Source organism: Microcaecilia unicolor, chromosome 7 (assembly GCF_901765095.1).
Source record: "Microcaecilia unicolor chromosome 7, aMicUni1.1, whole genome shotgun sequence".
Lineage (NCBI taxonomy): Eukaryota > Metazoa > Chordata > Amphibia > Gymnophiona > Siphonopidae > Microcaecilia > Microcaecilia unicolor.
This window is the reverse complement of record NC_044037.1, coordinates 86,098,085-86,122,901: the sequence shown is the minus strand read 5'-3', so window position 1 is coordinate 86,122,901 and position 24,817 is coordinate 86,098,085. Positions and strand designations below refer to the sequence as shown.

Below are 24,817 nucleotides of genomic sequence, written 5' to 3'. Positions count from 1 at the left end.
TAGGGCTGGGAAGTTGTTTGGGCCCTAGGATCTCTTACTGCAACTTCAACAAACTCACAGTCCAGCCTAGGGTTTATTCTGAAACACAATTTACTAAAAGTTTTTTAAGTAATCAAAAATAGTAATAGAGTCAATCAAAATGCAGAGTATAAAATAAGAAAAATACAGTTCACTTTGTTCTTCTCCCTTTACCCTTGGGTATAGAAAACCTCCTTCTCTCGTTGCACTGGAATTCTCCCCCAAAGTAAAGGATGGCCAGTACCTCTTCTCTTTTTTTTCCTTGGATGTAGATCATGGGCATAGGCCGCAGGCACTCCATCCCTTGGACCCTCCTGGATCCAAATCCTGCCAGCCTCCTTGTTTATCTGGAAACTGGATGCAGATGTTGGCTGCAGGCACTTTTTTTGTTGAACCCTAGCCATCTTTATCTCGGCTCCTGAGGTTATCCTCTGAATCCTTTTTGTCACTTTCAGGATCAGTGAAAAACTTTTGTTCTCCTTCTGTCAGCATTCTGCAATGCTGTGGCCTAAGCAACTCTTGTTGGCCCGCATGAGCTTGTTCAAAGGCTTAGTTAGCCAATGACTCCTACTCTCTATGGTACAGTGGCTTGGCCAGCCACTCAGTTTTCCCTCCAAGCTGAGACCTCCTCCTACTATTACCTTGCTGGTTATGAGAAACCTCCCAATTTCTAGAAAGACTAGGTGGCAAAAAAAAAATCACATTCATAATTAGTAGAACCAGTAAAGGTATCTACTATTCACACAGACCCCCCCCCCCCCCCCCCACCCCAGCTCAGCCCCTAAGATAATACTACTAATTTTAATGTCTCATATAGAATACAGATAGACCCTCACCCAATCTCTATATATAAAAGGCACCACCAACGTTCTAAATGAAGCCTCCAGCCGGAAGTGTGAAGGGGGAGAGATATCCGGTTTCCCCATGAGTGTCTGCCCCGCCCTCGCTCTCTCTGTAACACAAACAGTGAAGGAAAACACAGCAAAGCACGAAATCAAATCGTTTTCTCTGTAACAGTGAAGGACTCAGAGGGGGGAGGGGAGAGAGGGCAGAAGCCCTCACTATCTCTGTAACACAAACACAGCACAGCAGGAAACTTAACACTGAAGGACTCGACTCCCAGGGGGGAGGGGACAGAGAGCAGAGGGGACAGACAGCACAGGGGAAGGGAGAGAGGGCAGAGGGCAGGGACACACACACTTCCACATGCACACAGAAGAAAACCTTGCTAGCCCCTGTTTCATTTGCATCAGAAACGGGGCTTTTTTACTACTAAACAATAAATATCTACCCCCCAGCCCCACACTCCCAATTCCCACTCCTATTCCCCACTGATCTCTCATTCCCCACTAACTCCCTTTTTTCTTTCCTCCTTTTCACCCCATTTCCAGTATCTCCCTGTCTTCCTTCCTCCCCAGGTCCAGCATACTCTTCCTTTCTATCCCCCCCACTATCCAGTTTTTCTGTCTAGTTCCCCTCCCCCAACAGATATGCCAAGTCATATTGCTTTTACTGGCATCTTACACTTTTCCCCCTTCCTCCCCCCCAATACCTGTGGCCCGTCAGCATTGCTCTTTTGGGTGGCAGCACTTAAACAAGCAGCTTCTGGCTGGTGTAAGGCCTTCCTTCTGCCAAATCCTGCTTTCTCTGATGCAACTTCCTATTTCCAGCAGATGGAAATGGCAGAGAGAAGGCTGTGCTGCTGCCTACAATAGCAAAAGTATTAGGCAGGGGAGGGAGGGAGGGAGTGATGCCAGATTACATTCTCATATTTAGGGGGTTTTGGCCCATAAGAGGCTCAATAATCTGTTCAGGGGTCAATTTGATATGAACATTCTGATACTGTTCATGTGTAACATCGTTAGATGTAAGATAGAGGAGAGAGTGTATATTTAGGCTATTTACCTAAATAGTTTATTGATGTTTTGGATATAGTGGGTACAGCTGGTATTTTTGCCCCATTTTTTGTATTTTGCATATTTTCGGGATGCCATGGCACCTGTGGCTTAGCCCATTCTGATTCCTGTGACTCAGGGTAGAACCTTATGGATCTTTACATGTATTACATTTCCATAGAATTCATAGAACAGCATTATAGGTAGGTACCATATTGGGAGAATCGAGGTGTGTCTTCATTCATTTGACACTATAAAGGGTCTGCTCTTGCGAAAGCTATTATGGAAAGATATGAATAGAGACTTTCAGTGACAGGTATTGTTTTGAATTTTGTAGTAATTTTGTGCAATCATAGAAATCTATATGAAAATAACGCATGGGTAACTTTCTCGCTTAAATGATTGTCCTGGTATATCTTTGATCATGAAGTTAAGGTGGTGGAAAACCATAACCTTTGAGCATTTTGGGTCAATGTATTCCCATCACCCTAGCTTTCCCCTTTGAGTCCTCTCTGGCCATTACCCTGCTGATGGGAATATCCCTCCCACACTGTCTGATATAAAAGGTATAAAGCAGGGAGAAGTAGGGTCATAAGGACTCATGGTGTCCACTGATAAAGAATCCTTTTTGTTGAGAAAAGGAAGCAGTCCAGGAAGTGATTTCAGTCTCGGTTCCTCAGAGCTAATTTCCTTTCCATTCTTGTTGTTGGCATTTGTTTCTGGCAGGAGGAATGTCCCCGTCATAAGGCCTCACTCATGGCACCTCGCCAAGCTGTCGGAGGTCCGGACTGAAGCAGCCACCATGCACTTTCCTTCAGATGCCTTCAGCTTGTCTTGGCATTCAGGATGTGAAGCTAGGTGAGTGTTCCTTTCATGAGATGGGGGATACAGGTACGTATTAGGGAGAATAGGAGAAGGCGTAAACTTGGAAATTCATTTCCCTGTAAACAATTTTACACCATTATGGTGAAATATGCATTTAAAAGTATCCTTGGTCAAAACAGCAGTTCTCTTTCTTTTCTAAGGTGAACTTCCATGTTTTATTGACTTTCTTAATGCTTCTGTCATAGGAGCCAGCTCTGTGGGTGCTCGAACACCCCCCAGTATTGAGCAAACTGTTTGACAGCATCCAGGGAAGGCTAATTTCCACTGGGTCTAGCATACTCAATCATTTTGAAAAGTTGGCTCCTATGGGTTCTGTTGCATGTTTTCCTTGTTTTTCTTCACACACTTACCTATTTATTTTGCAGTGTTTAGGATTTTAAACCAAAAATAAATGCTCGTACAGAACTCAACAATGAATCAATATATAATCAAAGGGAGTGTTTTTGTTGTTGTTGTTGGTTTTTTTTTTTTAGTTTAAAGCTGTCTATTAACTTGGAAGTCATATTAATAAAGTGCAGGATACATGAGTAATATACCCATAATACATAATAATATTCTAAGTACCTTTTTGAAAATATGAACCTGCTTCCCTCCATCCAAAGTCTCCAACATCTTCGAAAACTTTCAGTAGCACCACATCAGAATTTCAATGGGCTCCTAGTAATCAAAGTGCAACAATGACATACTAGATATCTACCAAGAGGTAGAAACAAATACAACAAAGCAAAAATGGAGGACATGAGGAGCTGTGTTCTTATACTTTCCTGTCGACTTCACTACTGGCTCAACCATCTATTGTGTGAAACAGATTGGAAAAAAAATCTATTAAAGATATGTTCAACAACTAAACACACAAATTGGGCATGGAATTATGCAATAACAGCCCCATCTCATAACCTGCCTCCCTTTAGGGGTTGTGTTTTTAAATAGTCCATGTAATGTATAACAGGTCACATTAAGGGGGTAACACTGTGTTTAAAGCAGATTCTACACAAAGAAAAGGCCTTTTACAAAATTGCATAGTGGTACACGTAGGTGGTCCCAGAAGCAGAGTGGGGGCAGAATTGTGCTGCATTTTCTAAAATATGCAAGTAGATATACACAATTACACTAACTCTGGAGCAGGTGTACACAAGAGCGTGGCCTGAAAATTGCATTTCTCCCACATGCTTCCCCCTCCCCCTACGCTACTAATGCACCTTGCTGAAAAAAAATATTTAATAAAAAGGAAAAGTCTTTAGTAGTTTCCAAAACTCATACTAATGTTTTTTTGCCTAAGAAAAGAAGGAAGAGAATTCCATCTAGAGGCTGCCTGATAGGTTAGTGAGGACTGTAAAGGACACATGGCTTTTACTTTACAAACAGTAGGGAATCCTAACATAAAAAGATTTCTAGTAACTCCATTGTAAATCCTATTAAGAAAAACAAAATGATCAATTAAATAACCCCGGGAATCTCCATAGAAAGCTTTAAAAGTCAAAACAAAATCTTGAGCTGTAACCTGGCCTCCACTGGTAACCAGTGCAGTTGTAGCATGAGAGGGGATATAGAATCATATTTATTCGCCAAGAAAATAACTCTTAACTGCAGCATTTTGTACTTTCTGCAGGTTCAGTTTTAGAGCTTTTGTGCAACCAGTGAAGATGGAGTTACAGTAGTCCAATAATGGCAGTATTAATGACTGTTCCACTAAATGAAACACAGCTAGTTCAAAATATTTACCTATAACCCACAGCTTTTTATGTAAGAAAAAAGATTTATTAACCACCTTATTAACCTGAATATTAAAAGAAAGTTGACTGTACTTGTGTATGTAAGCATGCAAATGCTGAAAATCTGCCTGAGCTCTGTACTGTAGTGTGTATTCTATACTGCTACTACTTATCATTTCTATAGCGCTACTAGATGTACGTAGCGCTGTACAAATTATATGCAGGTACTTTCTCTGTCCCTAGAGGGCTCACAATCTAAGTTTTGGTACCTGGGGCAATGGAGGGTTAAGTGACTTGCCCAAGATCACAAGGAGCTGCAGTGGGAATCGAACCCAGTTCCCTAGGATCAAGGTCTGCTGCACTAACCACTAGGCTACTCCTCCACTCCTTCAAAAAGGGTACTGCTTGATAGCAGTGGGACTTGAACCCACCTCTCCAAAGAAGCTAGCAGTCTAAGTCCAGTGCCTTAGACCGCTTGTCCACACTCTCATCTATAATGACATTTGGGTGCCCAGATCCCTTTATAGAATACTAGCGTAATCTGGCATCAATGCACATAAAATTTAGGTGGATGCAGTTACCCCAGCCATAGACCTGGCGTAACTGTGGGTGCATAAATGCAGCAAGGGCGCATGTAACCTACAGGTAGGCGGAGTCTGGATAGGACTCGCAGCTAATCCCCTGGATTCTATAACCAGCACACAAATTTCTGTGCAATCCTGAGATTCGCATGCGGCTAAATTGGCTAATTTATTTATTTATTTGTTGCATTTGTATCCCACATTTTCCCACCTATTTGCAGGCTCAATGTGGCTTACATTGTTCTGTAATGGCGATCGCCATTTCTGGAATGAGAAATACAAAGTGGTAGTACATTAAAGTTCATGAGTGACAGAATAGATTAAGCAATCAAGTTTAGAGAATTTATTTTCATAATGAGAAATAAAGTGGTATTGCGTTAAAGTTCATACGTGACAGAGTAATTTAGGCAGTCAAGTATAGAGAGTTCGGTTTTCTCCAATTCTGGTATGGGTTTTGTTGTCTGGTATTTAGGATGGATCATTGTCGTATGCCTTTTTGAACAGGTTGGTTTTTAGTAGTTTTCGGAAATTAGTTATGTCGTGTATTGCTTTTGTGGCTTTTGGTAGTGCATTCCACAGTTGCGTGCTTATGTAGGAGAAGCTAGATGCGTATGTTGATATATATTTCAGTTCTTTGCAGTTGGGGTAGTGGAGATTCAGGAATGTACGTGCTGATCTTTTAGTGTTCCTGGTTGGTAAGTCTATGAGGTCTGACATGTAGACCGGGGCCTCCCCGTGAATGATTTTATGAACCAGAGTGCAGATTTTGAACGTAACACGTTCTTTCAGTGGGAGCCAGTGTAGTTTTTCTCTTAGGGGTTTGACGCTCTCGTATTTCGTTTTTCCAAATATGAGTCTGGCTGCTGTGTTTTGGGCAGTTTGGAGTTCTTGATGATTTGTTCTTTACATCCGGCACACATTGCATTGCAGTAATCTAGCTGACTTAGCACCATTGATTGCACCAGGCTGCGGAATATTTCCCTTGGGAAGAAAGGTTTTACTCTTTTGAGTTTCCACATTGAATGGAACATTTTCTTTGTTGTATTTTTCGCATGGCTTTCTTGTGTGAGATTTCGGTCAAGTATAACTCCTAGAATTTTCAGGCTATCTGAAACAGGAAGGGTAAAGTTTGGAGTGTTTATAGTGGTAGGTTTGTTTGTGTTGTATTGTGATGAGATGATGAGACATTGTGTTTTTTCTGCGTTGAGTTTTAGTTGGAATGCATCCGCCCATGAATTCATGATTTGGAGGCTGTGTTTGATTTCATTTGTGATTTCTGTTGGATCATGTTTGAACGGGATGTAGATTGTGACATCGTCTGCGTAGATGAAGGGATTAAGGCCTTAGTGCCAATAAGTGGGTGCTAACGATCAATTAATAAATCAAGCCCAGCACAAAAATTATTTAAATTTGTTAGGTGACAATAATGTAATATGATAATGAATGCAAACACGCTAGCTGAGCCTTGGAGGTAACTCGTTTTCACATAGGGTACACAGCCCTGTGTCTTAACTAAATCATCATCGGCTCCACATGTGTGAAACAAAGTTACCTCTGAGGCTCCGCTAGTGCGTTTGCATTCATTATCATATTACGTTACTGTTGCTTAACAAATGTAACTAATTTTTGTGCTGGGTTTATTTATTATAGTGTTGATTGCCCCCACATTTGAATTATCTCTCTAAGAATTTATTGTTGAACGATCAATTATTGGCATTGACGACAATTCAGATTCGCGTGCACAACTTGCTAAGCGCTTTTCTATAAAGGTCCGCGCACAAATCTTATAGCACGTAACCCCAAAAGGGGTTGGTAGCATTCACTAAAGATGCACACAGTATTGCTGAATACTGGGGATCCACGCCTTAATTACTCACCAAGGAACGGAAATTGGCTCTAAGCACTACTCTATAAAGGACATCCATCTTGGAACGCTGTTTACAGAATAGTGCTCCATGCAGATTTTTTTCAGTGTCACTTACTGAATCTAGTTCAATATATAAATTATATGTATGTCATCGGTATTATATACCAGATCTGTGGCTGGCTTAAGTTCTCTCATCTAACCCCATATGTGCATATAATACCCAGCTACGTTAGTATTCTATAAAGGTACCATGCAGGCACCCTGTTATGGAATTGATCTTGTATCAGTTAACAATCTATGGATAAGTGCTTTTGAATACTGATCAAAGATTTTGCAGTACAGGTACTGTTGCTGTGTACCTTGTTTGGTTGAATTACATATATATATAGACGTGTGCGGCTGATATGGAGGATCCAAGACAGGCAGTGAGAGAATACTAGGGTAAAGTGGTGGTTTTCATGTGTCCATCCAATAAACGCCCATGCTACTTTTGCCTGGGGAGGGGGATGATTATTGGTTAAATCAGAAGTCCAATTTTTATTTAGCTTAGGCCTTCTCACATAGTATTGGGCATGGAATTATGTAATAACAACCCTATCCTATAACCTCCCTTCCTTTAGGGGGGTATGTTTTTTTAACAGTCCATGTTAAGAAGGTTTAAATGATAGAAGTTCTCCCTTTTTGGCTCGTTCTTAACCTTCTCTTCATTGTTCTTTTTCTTATATTTCTTTTCCTGTCCCAAAACTGCCTTGTCTCATCTGCCTTCCAATCTGTCCTTTCATTCCTCCATTTGTTCTGTCTGCTCCTTTTTGTAATTCTTCCAATTTATCACCCCTTCCCTCCATTGTATTTTTGCTATGAACGCCCTTGCTCCACTTCCTCATCTGCTTTCTCCCACTATCTGCATGGCATGACTTTCTTTATTGTATGGGAAGGAGAAGCTATTGGACCCTAGTCAGGGGCAACAGAACACCAGTATGTTTGGAAGGCCGAACAAACCATTTCTTGGCCCCACCCCCAAAATGTTCTATTTGCTGATTCTGTGTTGGGCAAAATATTGGGTCAGGCCATGACCCTAGTGGCTCATTCCATTCTGCTGCTGTGACCTTAGTGGTGCCAGCAGGAGAAAGAAGGCATTAAGTTCCTACTTAAGAGAGATTAGATTGGGCCTAGATGTCAGAATTGGTGTGCTGATAGCACTGACAACAGCAGTAGATAAATGAGTTTGGCATTTGCTGAGAGTTTGTGGCAAAAGTCAAATTCAGCCAGATGGCTGCTGCTGCAGAACTATAACAAACTCCAAGGCCCCAACCATATGTAACTGGGGAAAATATGGTGAATGCTCCCAGTTAGCCTAGTTGGGCAACAGAAGTTAGGACGTGGAACAAAGAAAAGACAGCAGAGAAGAAACATTAAAGTGATTCTTACTTCTTTCATCTAGAAAAACAATCTGAATCGTTTTCCTGGGCTGACCCAGTAGATCATTGTTAGTAATGCATGCTGCCACAAACAAGATGTAGTTTCATTTCCCATGCAAGGCTTTGCTCCCCATCCTAGCTGGTGCTAAGGATGCTACAGCTGGAGTATTTGCTGCCCCTGGGAAGTATCAGTCATCATTCAGTGGGTGGAGTCAGGGTTCGTTTGTACAGGTTATGGAGGGATCTTTGGTGTATGGACCCTAACTGATGACCATTACGGTGAAAGTTTATAATAGGGAACAAAATAATGGCTCTTGGTGCTATAGGCCCAGAAGAGGCTGGTTCCAATTGAGGTGGAAGCTTAAAGGAAGCGGGAGGAAACTGCTGTGCCAAAAATTGGAAAAAAAAAACCCCAACAACAACAAGAAATAGCTTCCCTTTCATATTTGCCATATAATGCCTGGTGAGTTTCTTCCTCCTTAGCAGAGAATCATGTGTATTAACCCTTGAAAAGAAGGAATTTATTGACAGAGAGATGTTGTGAAGGAAGGCAAGATTTATAAGGAATGGATAAATATCTCTCTAAGGCAGAGCCACAGAACTATGAGAACTTTGTTTTGGAGTCTAGGGATGGAAGACAATCCAAATGAACACATTTACCATAATATCAAAATACATAGACTTACAAAGTTACATATGTTACTAAGGGGCTTATTTTCAAAGCACTTAGACTTACAAAGTTCTATAGGTTACTAGAGAACTTTGTAAGTCTAAGTGCTTTGAAACTACGCCGCTATTTAACTTTGTAAGTCTATGTGCTTTGAAAGTAAGCACAGTAGCTCAATGGTTCCCAAATCTCACTCATGAATAACCTCCAGGACCAGGTTTGGGAACCCCTGTCCTAGCTTATTTATAAGTGTGAATTTTCATAGGCATTTTGCATTCAAAATCAGCCATTACTGGCGATGATTTGTATTTTTATAGTATGATGCATTGAAACAAAATAATTTAATCTTTCATAAATGTAAAATCAGTTCACCTTTGGAGTGGGCATTCTAGTTGTACTTTTCTTGTCAAAATTATTGCTTATAGGGGTATGCATTCATTAGTATGCATTTGTTTCATTTGTGCTCTTTAAAAAAATGTATTGTGTTCTAAATTGACTTAATGCATAGTATTTGACTTAGTATGCCTTTGTTTATCAGCTAGTGCTCATTCAGGGTTTTTTTTTTTTACTAAGGTGCGCTAGCATTTTTAGCTCGCGTTAAACACTGAGGGCGTCTCAGCATTTAGCACCAGCTGATTTTTAGTGTGAGCTAAAAACACTAGTGCACCTTAGTAAAAGACTCCCTAAATCAGTTTAATACACACTAAAAAATTCCCTGTTAAAATGAATGTGTGAAACTAAAAACTGAAAAAAACCCACCCAAAAATCTGGAAAAAATTGTAAAAAATAAAAAGACAAAAACTAACCAAAATTTTCTTGCCTGTACACATCTCTAAAACTAGCTTGTTTTTATTATAAACCATTTACTTGACAAGTCTATATTTTGTCTTGCAGTGATCTCTCTATACAGTGGAACCAGCTATCTCGCCATTGCAGCACTGACAAAAGCAGTTCTATTGGAAGCATGGAAAGCCTTGACCAACCCAACCAAACGTACTTTGAGGGGAATCTCTCTCCAATTGACCAAAGCATGTATCACAACAAGAGAGACTCTGCTTACAGTTCATTCTCTGCTAGTTCCAATACTTCAGACTACACTCTATCACTTAGGCCTGAGGAGAGTGCTTCCATGGACTGTATTCTCCAAGGCTTGGGTGGTTGCAAACACAGTGATGGTAGATACTTGCAGACTGGAAATGGTGGTGGGGAAACCCCTGAAGGATCAAACTCTCACCACCTTGGTGGACATTCTGAACCCAACTCTAGGCCTTCCTCATGCACATATGAAACAAGCCTTTCAGGTTCTTCAAAAGCAGCACCTCAGCCTCCAGTTAGGAGGGATAGCCTCCGAGCATCTAAAGCCCATGCTGTTCATTCTGAGAAGCGTAGAGCTTCTGCTCCTGTGGACTCATTGCATCTTGCAGGGAGATGGACTTCGGACACCTTTCTGTCTGTCCAAAATAAGAGCCTGGAAGGGTTGCATTGCCGCTGTGGACAGGCATTTGCTTTGTGTTCAGGTCATACAAAGGATCAGTTGTCATCTGACCAGTATTATATGCTCAGCTCACAAACAGACAAAGGTCAACAAAGCACTGAAACACTACTGAATGACAACAGAGAACAATTTGTCAAACAAGTGTCCATCTGCAAACAGTCTGCAGATAATTCAATATGTAATAACATAAAAAACAATAAAGATAATAGAGACCAAGCTGCACCAGTTTCTTTGACAGACTGCACTAGCCCTCAGCAGAAAGTCCATGTATTAGAGCAGCACAGTGACTCGGAGTGCCTAGTAGCTTCCAGCTTGCAGTTAGTGAACCCCACTGCAGAGTTTGGCTATAGTTCTGAAAGTCAGCTTGTACAGGAGAGGCATCAGTGGACCATGTCCCCACTTCATAGTACACAATTTGATCAAAAAAGCCCTTGCCTCAAAGAAAGTGACAAAGAACATCTCTCTGATAAAGCTGTTCATGAGGAATATAATAAGAAGCCTCTATTTGCTGAAGAAGTGGTCCACAACTCAAAGAATACAAGAGAAGATGCATGCAGTCCAAAATTAAGAGGCAGTTGTGAACCGTCACATTTAAAAGACAGTCCTGATTTTGAGAGGTCTTATAGTGTACCAGATGAGACAACAGATCACCAGCAGAACTTCCAGCCTGCCCCACAGTTGTCCACTGAAAATGTAGCTTTAAGGTCTGCCTGCAGCATGGAGACTTTAGTGGAAGAGTATAAAGATCCCAAAGAAAGCAAGTTGAATGTTCGAAAGCCTGCTTCATCTCGTCATCGTTCAGCCCAAATGAGAAAGAGAAGTGATCGCTTTGCTACAAATCTGAGAAATGAAATCCAAAGAAGGAAGGCCCAGTTACAGAAGAGCAAAGGGTCTTCAGTATTCCTCTGTGGAGAAGAACCAGTTGAGGAAACAGATGAACCATGTGAAACTGCTTGTCCTCCTCCTTCTCGTTGTCTTCCTCCACCACCTCCTCCAAAGAGTTGGTCATCCTGCACAGAAAGGAGAGGCTCCAGTGATATTGGAAGAGAGAAATCTTTAAATTACCTGAATCAAGATCTAAAGCACCATGAACTTAGAATGGATGAGACTCGGAAAACTCCTGACCATCTAACTGACAGCGAATCTGCTGTGTCAGCTGTGGATTGGACTGCACCTGCAAAAGTTAAATTGCCCAGTTCAGAAGGTAAGCCCTCCAATGATATAAAAAGAGTCATGTCTTCAGAGTGCCTGAATCGAGAATTGGATAATCATGAATTGAAGGCGCATGAACCTCTAAGAAATGCCAGCCATCTAACTGTTCCAAACACAAAGTGGAATGCTCCCCAAAAGACTAGGTCATACATTTCAGAAGATGAGCTCTCTGATATATGGAGAGCAAAGTCCTCTGAGAGCCTTAATCAAGAGACAAATAACTATGAGCCGAGGATGTCTGAGGCTCAAAGAGTCACTGACCAGCTAACAGGCAGGATGGCAGGTGTGCCTGATGGGCAGTGGAATGCACCTCCAAAGTGCAAGTCACCCACTTCAGACAGCAAGCCCTCCTATGACATATGGAGAACAAAATCCTCAGAATGCCTAAATCAAGAGGCAAAGAGCCAGGACCTCAAAAAAGTATATGATGCTCAAAGAACAACTGAACATTTAACAAGCAGAATGTCTATGTCTACTATCTCAGATGGAGAACAGAACACTCCTTGTCCTTCTCCCGAACCTGAAAAGCAAAGAAGTCGCCAAATATCTAATAGAAATGGAGGCCGATGGAAGTGGTCTCCGGAGCACAAACTGCAGCCTCAATTCAGGCATCCCAAAGAAAACCAGTTAGTGTCTTACAGTGAAGAATCAGAGGTAATACTTACGCCCAAGCAGATATCGGAAGAATCCACCCTCCTGCCCTTTGCAGATAGGAGAAAATTCTTCGAAGAAACCAGCAAGACCATCTCCAACCCTCATCACCCTGTCATGCTTATCAAACAAAACAAGCCTGCTTTCAGATCAGTGCCCACTGAGAAAACAACTGTTTTTCAGCCAGCAATCCTAGACTGCAGAGACCGTAGACGGCATTCCATAGACCAAAGTTACCATCCAGCATCACCAATAATACAAGATTCTTCCATTTCTTGTTCAGATTACATAAGTCAAGGCATGGACCAACCCATATGCTGCAAGCAAGGAAAGCATCCTGGTGACTGTGATTATCTCAGAGCTGTGGTATATACCTGTAATGTCCATGGGCCAGTAAGGCATGAACCTTGCATATACTGTTCTGGTGATGTATGTCCTGCATTAATAAAAAGAAACCTACAGCCAAGCCACCATAGTTATCGCTGTCATCACCATCAATGGCCAAGGTGTGCAGAATGCTGTTGTCTATCTCAACATAGCATCATGGAGGAAAGTAGCTCCCTGTGCAGTGATCATTGGCAAGCAAGGAAGCCTTTCTCACAGGTGAGAATCTCTTATGTTTAGTCTGCATATGAAAATTGGCTTTGGTCATTGTAAGTAAACCTACAAGAATGCAGTTGTGAATGGAGTGTTGTACCAGTAACCAACATACAACCCTGGGTACATTTTCATTTAGTTATGTGAAAAGGAGACCTCATAAAACATAGGCCAACTTTTTTTGTTTGCTTTTAGATTTGAAGATGTTGATTTCGGTTATGTTTTTTTTTTCTTTCTGTTTGGCTTCTGGCAGCAGGTTTTAGTTTGTGACTGGTAGTTTTGTGTATGAAACAGAGTTCACCCCATCACATTTTACATGGTTTCCTGCTAATGTCTACAAGAATGCCATGATGGAATCCAACCAGTTGAGGAAGGAATTGATTTTTAAACAACCAAAGAACTTTCATGCACTGAATGGGATTCCCCCTTTCCTTTCTTTTTAAAAAGGGCTTCTGTTAACTCAATTATAATTCTGCATGCTAATCAAAACAGTTACTTAACTGTAGGGATGTTCATTCATTAGTATGCATTTAGTTTGTTAGCGCATCTTATAACTTGGTGCCTACGCTTAAGCACCATGCGTTTCAAGGACACTGAAATGGGCAATTATGCACCTAAGTGCATTAGGCACTATTGAGGGTAGGCTCTCCACCGAAGCGGATGAACACAAAATCCCACGGGGTAAAGATACAAATGAACAAAGTGGGAAGTGGACCAGTGATTCCAGGACGCTAAGACTGTGATAATGTATAAAGGAGCAAACTTTATTTGTAGTAGTTTGCTCCTTTATACACTATCACAGTCTCAGCGTCCTGGAATCATTGGTCCACTTCCCACTTTGTTGATTTGTATCTAGGCGCTATTGAAACATAGAAGCATGACGGCAGATAAGAGCCAAATGGCTCACCCAGTCCACAGCAACCACTATCTCCTCCTTTCCCTAAGAGATCCCACTTAGATTACTCCTGAGCCTATAACCTCTTAACTTCATCCTGTGCCCTCTCATTCCAGAGTTTTCCTTCATTTAAAAGAGGCTCACCTCCTGTACTTTAATGCCACAGAGGTATTTAAACATCTCTATCATGTCCCCTCTCTCCCACCTTTCTTCCAGTGTATACATATTAAGACCCTTAAGTCTTCCTCCATACACTTCACGACAGAGACCACTGACCAATTTTGTAGCCGCCTTCTGGACCGACTTCATCCTGTGCATACTATAGCACTTACACGTTATCTTATGGAACTGCGAGGAGGGCATATATGTGGGTGGAGCATAAGTGGACTATGGGCGTGTCTCCACCTTCTGTATATGACTTATAGAATACTATAAGTTGCACACTTTGCATGGTGCATTTAGGCGCACCCCTTTACACTTGCCATTGATCTGGTGTAAATGGTTGGCACAATCATAACTCAGGAGAACGGCGAAGAAGACAGTGACAAGCGACAATATCTGCTCAGAGCATCAAGGATAATCACATACAGGAAGTTCTCGATCCAGTAATGCAACACTAGTGCCAGTTTAAAGGGTATCTTGTATGTGATTGTCCTTGATGTTCTAAGCAGACGTTGTAAGACTCAGCTGTTTGTAGGCATTAGACTCCTGATGCATGCCTGGTACGCCGAAACCACGGCCTATGTTGAGTCGGGCCTTGTTTATATTAAAGTCACATTGTCGCTTGTGACTTTGTCATCTTTGCTGTTCTCCTGAGTTATGATTGTGCTGGTTGCGAAGATCTGTTCTTCTGTTGCTTTGTCTGTAAATGGTTGGCATGCCAATTCAGATTTACGCTAGTGTTCTATAATGGTATCTTGGCAAACATGCCATATTAGAATTGGTGCTCAGCATGCAAAATTGGCACACCTATATGAGGGCGCCGTGTTATAGAACTGGCCCTTAAATATTAGTGGGTGCTAAATCGATTTAACGACCATTAATTTACAAATGAATGCACATCAATTCAATTTACTCATGTTAAAAAGTCCTAATTTGTGTTACAAATTTGACACAAATGTGGGAAACAAACCAAAAATGCCCCAAAATTGGGGGCAAATCTAAAAATGACCTGAAAAACAACTGAAATCGTTTCCGTGTCTAGCCCTATTGATGTGGGAATCAAATGAATACAGTTCTGTGATTCTCAATTGCTTCTGTACTGCCATACTTTCACAGATAATCCAATTGAGATGGACAGAACCACTTTGTATAACAGTAATACCATTGATGACATACATAATGGAGGTTAATTTTCAGTGGGATATTTCCCCTGATAGACAGGTGCTTTAGCTGCAGACAAGGTTCCTTTGAAAATTGTCTTCCTCTTTCTGTGGAGGAAAAGTCCACTCTGTATACACTGTGGATAACTATGCCCATGGGAAATAGGCAAGGCTGAGGTTAGAGCATGCCTGCAGTAGAGTAGACACTAGCTTTTTTTGCAGGTTTTAACATGCATGTTTTCCACACACAAACATGGGGTAAGAGATCAAATATCACTAGCCAGCCATCTGATTTTTAAAGAGAAATTCAGTGGAGAGTTTAAAGTCATCTTGCAGGTTTGTTGGCACACAGTACCCAGGAGGCTGCAAGCATCACAGGGAGCCTGGGATTAGGAAACTTGAGGAAGCTGTGTATTTCCACCGCCTTCCCCAGCATCCACACTAAAACACCTGCCACATATGATCATCACAGATGCTGCCCTAGAAACACACCCACGTGCATCCCACCACATCAACACCCCACACACACAGCCTCCCTAAATAACCTCCCCTCCATACATCTTTCAAACGTGCTTCCACACATCATTTATCGACACATCTGTCCCTACCACTGCCTCTGCCATCATCACCGTCTGTTGCAGAAAACCCTCCCCACAAATCCTCAAACAACCCCTTTTTTTTCCACATATGCAGCGCTCCATTACAGAAGCCCCCACTGACCTTTCCAGGAGTTTGGGCCAGAGAAATATAGCCAGGAAAAACTAACTAAAGCTGCTGGATTAGACTGAAAGCCTTTCAGTTGTAGCTTTCCTGATTACTTTAGGGCACTGCAGTTCTGTGCTGTTCTAGTTTAAAAAGCATTTTTGCTTTCAGAAAATTTATAAGCTTTATTTCATTAGCTGTGCTGCAGTAGTAGTGCTGTGTAGCATTTCTGGATATAGTTGCATCCCACACAGTCAGTTGCTAGAAATTCCGCAGTCCTGGAGCAGAGAGAAAAGCTGAGCATTGCTCTCATGCGCCTCCTATCTTCTGTAGTGCAACAGTGCAGGCCATGGCCAGGGGCTCCTGGGGCTTTCCTGCTCCCAAATCCTCTTGTCCTTCCCTGAAGCAGCAGGATATAGCAGGGACGTTGATCTGCATAGGGCTCTTGAAACAGGTATGCTCAAGTGGAGAGTCCTTCAGGGTCTCAGGATACACTTGGTGAAGAGGCAACACATGCACCATTTTGGCTCACTTCCCTTCATAGTTATTAAACATAGTTTTGAAGTACATTTTATTTAGGTTTAGAAGGCCAAGACAGAGCAGAGCTGCCTTTTTTTGAACCTTAATTGCAGCCTTCTTTTACCCATTATCGGATCTGGATGTCTAGCTATTGCAAATATATTTTTGGTTTTGCAGCTGTAAACTAGCCTTTCTACATCTTTCTTTCAACTTACTTTTTGGCTTTTTTTTTTTTTTTTGAAAGGTTAATGAACTGTATTCAGAATTAAGATTCATTTTGCCAGGTCGAGTCAGAACCAGCCATTTAGGGGCTCAGTTAAGTTTCAGTTTTTTGAGGCAGTCAGAACATTCCAGTAATAAAAATCTGGATGCATGTGGAGGGGCATAATCGAAAGGGACAACCAAGTTTTGCTGAAGACGTCCTCGCAAAACGTCCCGATGGAGGGGCGAGGAAACCCTCGAAACAAGATGGACATCCATCTTTCATTTCGATAATACGGTCAGGGACGCCCAAATCTTGAAATTTAGGTCGTCCTTAGAGATGGTTGTCCATAGACTTGGTTGTTTCTGATTTTCGGCGATAATGGAAACCAAGGACGCCCATCTCAGAAACGACCAAATCCAAGCCCTTTGTTCGTGGGAGGAGCCAGCATTTGTAGTGCACTGGTCCCCCTCACATGCCAGGATACCAACCGGGCACCTTGGGGGCACTGCAGTGGACTTCATAAATTGCTCCCAGGTACATAGCTTCCTTACCTTATGTGCTGAGCCCCCCAAAACCCGCTACCCACAACTGTACACCACTACATTAGCCCTTACGGGTGAAGGGAGGCACCTACATGTGGGTACAGTGGGTTTTGGAGGGCTCCCATTTACCACCACAAGTGTAACGGGGGGGGGGGGGGGATGGTCCTGGGTCTGCCTGCCTGAAGTGCACTGCACCCACTAAAACTGCTCCAGGGACCTGCATACTGCTGTGATGGACCTGAGTATAACATTTGAGGGTGGCATAGAGGCTAGCATAAAATATTTTTAAAGCACTTGGGGACGTCCAAAATTGGCTTTCGATTATACCGATTTGGGCGACCCTATGAGAAGGATGCCCATCTTCTGATTTGTGTCGAAAGAAGGGCGTCCTTCTCTTTCAAAAATGAGCCTGAAAGTCTCATTTTGTCAACCTAAAACTGCAGTCAAATTTTTAAAAAATAATTTTTGCAAGACTATGAGGCATATTTTCAAAGCACTTAGCCTCCCAAAGTTCCATAGAAACCTATGGAACTTAGCCTCCCAAAGTGCTTTGAAAATATGCCTCTATGTTTTCTTGGCTGTAATATTCGGAGATGTCCAGAATAACGTCCAGATGGAGGAGGGTGATAAGCAGCTATGATGAAATGACCTTTGCTCCATTTGTGGCCTATAGTTCTCTACATTTATTTAATTAATTATTTAATTTATTTATTTAGATTTTGCTCACACCTTTTTCAGTAGTAGCTCAAGGTGAGTTACATTCAGGTACACTGGATAATGTGATTAGTTGATGAGGTTGCTCTGTGATGGTGTGTACAGATTTTCTCTCTCTCTCTCTTTTTTTTTTTTTGTAAATTTAATGAGTATTTAACATTTACAATCAAGCAATGCACTTGTACAGAAAAGTTAACTTTCAAAAATAAACACATGAAAAGGGGGAAAGGTAAAGAGGAACAAATATATATTAGAAGTCATAACTCAAGTCCATATTTTTAAATCCAAGACTACAAATAATGAAGAAACTAAATTTAAAGGAAAAGATTTTAAGGCAAAAGACCTGACCAGGTAACAGGAATCCCAAAATTACACTAAAGAGAGCCAATCGCAAGGGTATAAAGATGATAACTAATTCCCAGTGATACGTTTAGTTGCCAAAAAAGCTGTGAGATGAGGAGGTTCAAAAAAGACATAGTTGATCGACTGATACTTGACTACACATTTATAAGGATAATGTAAGAAAAAGGTGGCTCCTATCTGAAGGACTCCAGGCTTCAGCAGTAAAAAACTGCTGACACCATTTCTGAGTGTCTCTAGAGACGTCAGGGAAAATCTGAATTCTGAGTCCCAGAAAAGTCTTTTCTTTATTCTTGAAATCCATTTGCAATAGCCAGTTCTTATCAGGGGTCAAAACGACAATAGCCATCAAGGTTATGTGACAGCTAATTCTGTATCAGAAGATTCTAATACCACAGACACATGCAGTGGTGGATCCTGCTGATCTGCAATCTGTTGGGTAGCCACAGATTTAAAAAGCAAATAATAAACTTGAGAAAAGGGTGGAATATTTTCTTCAGCAACCCCAAAATTTTCCTTAGTATATCTCTTATGCATATATCGAGGAGTAACTGCAATAACCTTAAGAAAGTTCAGGAAACGTAAATTATTACTCCTAATGGAGTTTTCAAATGACTCAGTTTTCCTCCTCAAGTTAGATAAATCTTTCACTATATTTGTTTGAAGGGACTTAACTGCCTTCAATTCCTTTTCCTGTTTATACACTTTTTCAGACAATATTTTTAACCCAGAGTCAGTTTCCCATAACTTCCTTTCCAAAATAGCCAGTCCCCGGTACAATTTTTGAACCTGGGGGCACAAAGCCTTACCCAAGTCTGCAATTAAGGACCAAAGATTGTCCAGAGTCACTTCAGCAGGCTTAGCAAAAAAAGGAATTGGCAGTACAGGTACATGAGGGTCCATGAAAGAAGAAGGTTCCAACTGTATTCACACAGCAGCCTCTCCAGAGTTAGAACCTGCAGCCATCTCAGATTCTGCTGGTAAACCCGACGCCTCTGGGGTTTCCACTCCACGCTTTCCACGACACTTTCTGGACGTGGAAAAAGAGGCGCTAGCATCGGGAAGCTGCTTCCTCGTGGCTGAGGGGGAGGAGCTCTCAGGCCAGTGTGATCTCCAGCCCATGGAATGCTTTGGAGTCTGCATTTACCCTGCGCTGCTCTAGCAAGTTACCTACTGGCCTAATAGGAGTCCCGGTACTCTGAACAAGCAAGTCCACTGTGCCGACAACAGAAGGAAGACTTGGCCGCTGAGAAACTCCTGCCTCAGACAGGCCCTTGCGCTTCGGCATGATGAACAAACAAAAGGAAATGCTCAGAGACACTTAATCAACATCAGTTATGAGCAGCCATCTTGGATCAGTGTGTACACTTAAAATCAAGCATGGTACCAGAAGATTGGAGGATGGCCAATGTAACACTGATTTTTAAAAAAGGTTCCAGAGGACATCCGAGAAAATTATAGACTGGTGAGCCTGACGTCGGTGCTGGACAAAATGGTAGAGACTATTATAAAAAACAAAATCACAGAGCATATTAAAAAACATGGATTAATGAGACAAAGCCAACATAGATTTAGTGAAGGGAAATCTTGCCTCACCAATCTATTACGTTTCTCTGAAGGGATGAACAAACGTGGATAAAGGTGAGCCGGTTGATATTGTGTATCTGGATTTTCAAAAGGCATTTGACAAAGTACCTCATGAAAGACTCCAGAGGAAATTGGAGAGTCATGGGATAGGAGGTAATGTCCTATTGTGGATTAAAAACTGGTTAAAAGATAGAAACAGAGAGTAGGGTTAAATGGTCGGTAATCTCAATGGAGAAGGATAGATAGTGGGGTTCCCCAGGGGTCTGTGCTGAGACCGCTGCTTTTTAACATAATTTATAAATGACCTAGAGATGGGAGTAACTAGTGAGGTGATCAAATTTGCTGATGACACAAAGTTATTCAAAGTCGTTAAATTGCGAGGGGATTGTGAAAAATTACAAGAGGACCTTACAAGACTGGGCATCTAAATGTCAGATGACGTTTAATGTGAGCAAGTGCAAAGTGATGCATGTGGAAAAGAGGAACCCGAATTATAGCTATATAATACAAGGTTCCACATTAGGAGTCACCAGCCAGGAAAGGGATCTAGGCGTCGGCGTCGATGATTCGTTGAAACCTTCTGCTCAATGTACGATGACGGCGGCTAAGAAAGCAAATAGAATGTTAGGTATTATTAGGAAAGGAATGGAAAACAAAAATGAGGATGTTATAATGCCTTTGTATCTCTCCATGGTGTGACCGAACCTCAAATATTGTGTTCAGTTCTGGTCGTCGCCTCTTAAAAATTATGTAGTGGAATTAGAAAAGATACAGAGAAGGGCAATGAAAACGGTAAAGGAAATGGGACAACTTTCCTATGAGGAAAGGCTAAAACAGCTAGGGCTCTTCAGCTTGGAGAAAAGACGGCTGAGGGGGAGATATGATAGAGCTCTATAAAATAATGAGTGGAGTGGAACGGGTAGACATGAATCACTTGTTTACTTTTTCCAAAAATACTAGGACTAGGGGGGCAAGCAATGAAGCTACAATGTAGTAAATTTAAAATGAATTTGAGAAAATGTTTCTTCACTCATTGTGTAATTAAACTCTGGAATTTGTTGCCAAAGGATGTAGTAAAAGCAGTTAGCTTAGCGGGGTTTAAAAAGGTTTAGATGGCTTCCTAAAGGAAAAGTTCATAGACCATTATTAAAATGGACCTGGGGAAAATCCACTGCTTATTTCTAGGGTAAGCATCATAAAATGTATTGAGCTTTTCTGGGATCTTGCCAGGTTCTTGTGACCTGGATTGGCCACTGTTGGAAACAGGATGCTGGGCTTGATGGACCTTTGGTCTGCCCAATTATGGCAATACTTACGTACTTTTGTACAGATTTTCTACACAACCATTGGGGCATGCCAGCAGCTCTTTACTTTGTTCCTGACTGGGCCCTGACCTGATGCCCTTATCTCTATGATATATACCAACACGGTGGAATAGAAACTAGACTGGAGTTTGGCACTGGAAACGAGATCTCCATAAAACAAGAGAGATGGATTTTTCAAGCGTTGATTACATAAGAAGCTCACTGTGCTGCAGTTCTTGTGACCCATGAGGGAGCCAACTAACGTAGAAGATACCTGAGCAGCTGTGTGAAAATGGCTGCTTTAATAAAGTGATTATCTCCTTTTGCATATGACTTCAGCTCTTTCATCTTACTGTGTCTGCTCATGAAAGTGTGCTAATCCATGCCAAATTAATATGGCTTACATTTGGTTCAGAAGTACTTATCCAGATAGCTCCAGCATCTCTCTCCCTTTCCTTCCTCTGCCCCACCAGGTCCAGCATGTCTCTCCCTTTCCTTCCTCTCCCCCACCAGGTCCAGCATCTCTCTCCCTTTCCTTCCTCTCCCCCACCAGGTCCAGCACGTCTCTCCCTTTCCTTCCTCTCCCCCACCAGGTCCAGCATGTCTCTCCCTTTCCTTCCTCTCCCCCACCAGGTCCAGCATCTCTCTCCCTTTCCTTCCTCTCCCCCACCAGGTCCAGCACGTCTCTCCCTTTCCTTCCTCTCCCCCACCAGGTCCAGCATGTCTCTCCCTTTCCTTCCTCTCCCCCACCAGGTCCAGCACGTCTCTCCCTTTCCTTCCTCTCCCCCACCAGGTCCAGCACGTCTCTCCCTTTCCTTCCTCTCCACCACCAGGTCCAGCATGTCTCTCCCTTTCCTTCCTCTCCCCCACCAGGTCCAGCATCTCTCTCCCTTTCCTTCCTCCCCCCCACCAGGTCCAGCATCTCTCCTTCCCCTTCCTCCACCAGGTCCATCATTGCTTCCTCCTCTTTCCTCCCAGGTCTAATATCTCTCCATCCCTTGCCCTCGAATCAGATCCCGCATCTCCCTTTCCTTCCTCTCCCCCACCAGGTCCAGCATTTCTCCTTCCCCTTCCTCCACCAGGTCCATCATTGCTTCCTCCTCTTTCCTCCCAGGTCTAATATCTCTCCATCCCTTGCCCTCGAATCAGATCCCGCATCTTTCCCTCTCCTTCCTCACCCCATCAGGTCCAGAATTTCTCTATCGCCACCTTTTCCAGGACACCTCTCTCCTACTTTTCTACCAAGTCCAACATCTTTCAGTGTTTTCTTTATAGTGACAAGATCACTACATTAAAACTAACTAGCAAATTAATATCATCATTTTGACAGATATGTTTATAACAGTAATTTTCATTAAGGATCTGATATATTTAAAAAGAAGTATGTCAGTATATAGCTACAGTGTCACTAAGTTAGTATGTCTTTGATTGTTTAATAATGTGTAGCTTTATTCAACAATGTTGTACCCACCAACTGCAAAAAAAAATCTCCTCCATTTAATATATGCCTTCTTCACAAAAGTGCTCTAATCTGTCGTAAATTAGTCAAGTAATTTTAAAACTGACTAATGCAGGCAGGTGTGTCATTATTTAAAATAACGGGGCAACACTGACACACACATTAACATGCATTAAAATTAACCGGGTCAATAGGTCAGCATTTTTTTTTTTTTAAACACCAGCCCGCTGCAGCCAAATTAAATCCAGACATTCAGCACCAGCATCCGGACAATGGTTGGTGTTGTGATTTTGGATTAACTGTAATCTGGCACCCTGTCTTTACCCCAAATAAACCAGATTTCAGTAATTTGGATTTAAAATATTATCTTTGTATGTTCTTCTCCTGTAGTTACTCCATTACCAAAGTAATTCTATAATTTTGCACCTATAATTAAAAACCCAGAGGGCACCTGGTAGGAGCCTATTCTAGCGCAACAGCAAAAATATGTGGCTATAATTTAGGTGTAAACACTAAAACCAGCCAGTTTTTTGGAAGACATCAAAACACTGGTTTTTGCCTTATTCTTCAGTCGCTTGAACTATTGTAACACTTTCTATTTCAGTTTACCTCAGCCTGGTCTTCATAGTTGCAAGTCCTCCAGAGCACAGCTGCAAGGTTACTTATTCCTCCAAATAGATATGATCACATCTCTTCTGTACTCTATAGGCTACATTGTCAGATTCTCTAGACATTCCTTAAGCTTTCTAGATCACTCCCTAATGTTTTACACACGCTCTAAACTGTCTACCTTATTGGAGATTTTTGAATTATCTGTAAAAAGGCAAACCTTTCCTGATGGCCACTCTACAATATCATGCACGAAAATGTTGCAAAGATGCAGATTAATGACTGATCCCTGTAATCCCCCTTTCCTATGAGTGAACTCTCAAAAACTTATCTTTTCTCTCAAGCCTTTAAGGAATCTGTCAGCTCTGCTGGACAGTAGGAACATGTACTCTTTCCAATTTCTCTCCCACCCCTCCCTTTGCCCCTATGTCTGCCTATCTTGACCCTCATGCTTTCCTATTTTGAATTGTGCTTTTCCTTTCTGGTTTTGTGTTGTGAATCACTTTGTTTGTCCCCACTGAAAGGTGGTATATCAAGTACTTTTAAACTTTAAACTCTATTTACCACTATCCTTTGTCACCTTCTGTTCAATCAGTTATTAACTAGGGGCCATATCAAGGGTACTAAGTTTATTTATAAGTCATCAATGCAGAAACCTGTCCAAGGCCTTGCTGGATTCAACTCTCTGGTCACCCAGTTGAATAAATTGATCAGCTTTGTCAGACTTGACCTGCCTCCTAGTAAAACCGTGCAGCTTTGGATTTTATAATTCACTGGATTCCAGAAACCACACTGTCTTCTATTTGCCTGGATTCCTTTAATTTACTCACCACCAAGGTCAGACGAGCTGGTCTGTAGTTCTCAGCCTCCTCCTTCCACTTTTGTGAAGAAGAACCACATCGGCCTATTTTCGGTCCTTCAGAACCACTCCTGACTCTTAAGCGTTAAAAATGTCAGAATGTCCCTGTTCCTTTAATATCCTCAGAGGTATCCTGTCTGGTCCCAATGGTTTCTCTAATTTTATGTTCAAACAATTTTATTAGTTTCCAAAATAATATATTGCAGCAACCCAAAAAAGGAAGCAAAGAAAATAGAAACTTGTAAGTATACTAACTACATCCTTAGACCACATACCCAACCATCCCCACTCCTCCCCCCAGCACACACTTCTACCATCTCTGTAGCAGCAGCACCACCAAATTCATAAATTATTCAATGTCACACAATGGTGTAGGACAGTAAGAATCCGGGAGCAGAGGGCCTCTGACAGGTTTGGGAAGAACTATTATTTGAGCCAGGTTTAACTTGCCCAGCAATCTTTGAGAGTCCAAGTAGACAAAGATGAGAGAGTATTCTCCCCTAAAATTTTAAAGAACTCTGCCCGAAAGTCATTTGATCCCGGAGCTTTCAGAAGAGAACTCTGTTTTATGGCCCAAGCTATTTCCTTAAAAAAAATCTCTCTCTACCTGAGTTAATTTGGATATTTCCAGGTTTCCTAAATACATTTCACCCCAAAATCCTTCTTCTACGGGTTTATCATATAGACTGGCATAGTACTCCTTAAAGATTTGGCATATGTCCATATCAGAATGTTTAATACT

At 41.8% G+C, this 24,817-nt stretch overlaps 1 protein-coding gene across 2 annotated transcripts in view; it reads left to right on the top strand.

Annotated features, from left to right (window-relative positions):
- SHROOM4 (shroom family member 4) overlaps positions 1–24,817 on the top strand; it is a 373,235-nt gene that overhangs the window by 264,452 nt on the left and 83,966 nt on the right. For both annotated transcript variants that reach the window (XM_030210660.1, XM_030210661.1), the window contains 2 exons: positions 2,640–2,771; positions 9,938–13,004. In XM_030210660.1, coding sequence (XP_030066520.1) covers positions 2,640–2,771; positions 9,938–13,004 — 3,199 coding nt within the window. The remainder of the gene's footprint in view (positions 1–2,639; positions 2,772–9,937; positions 13,005–24,817) is intronic.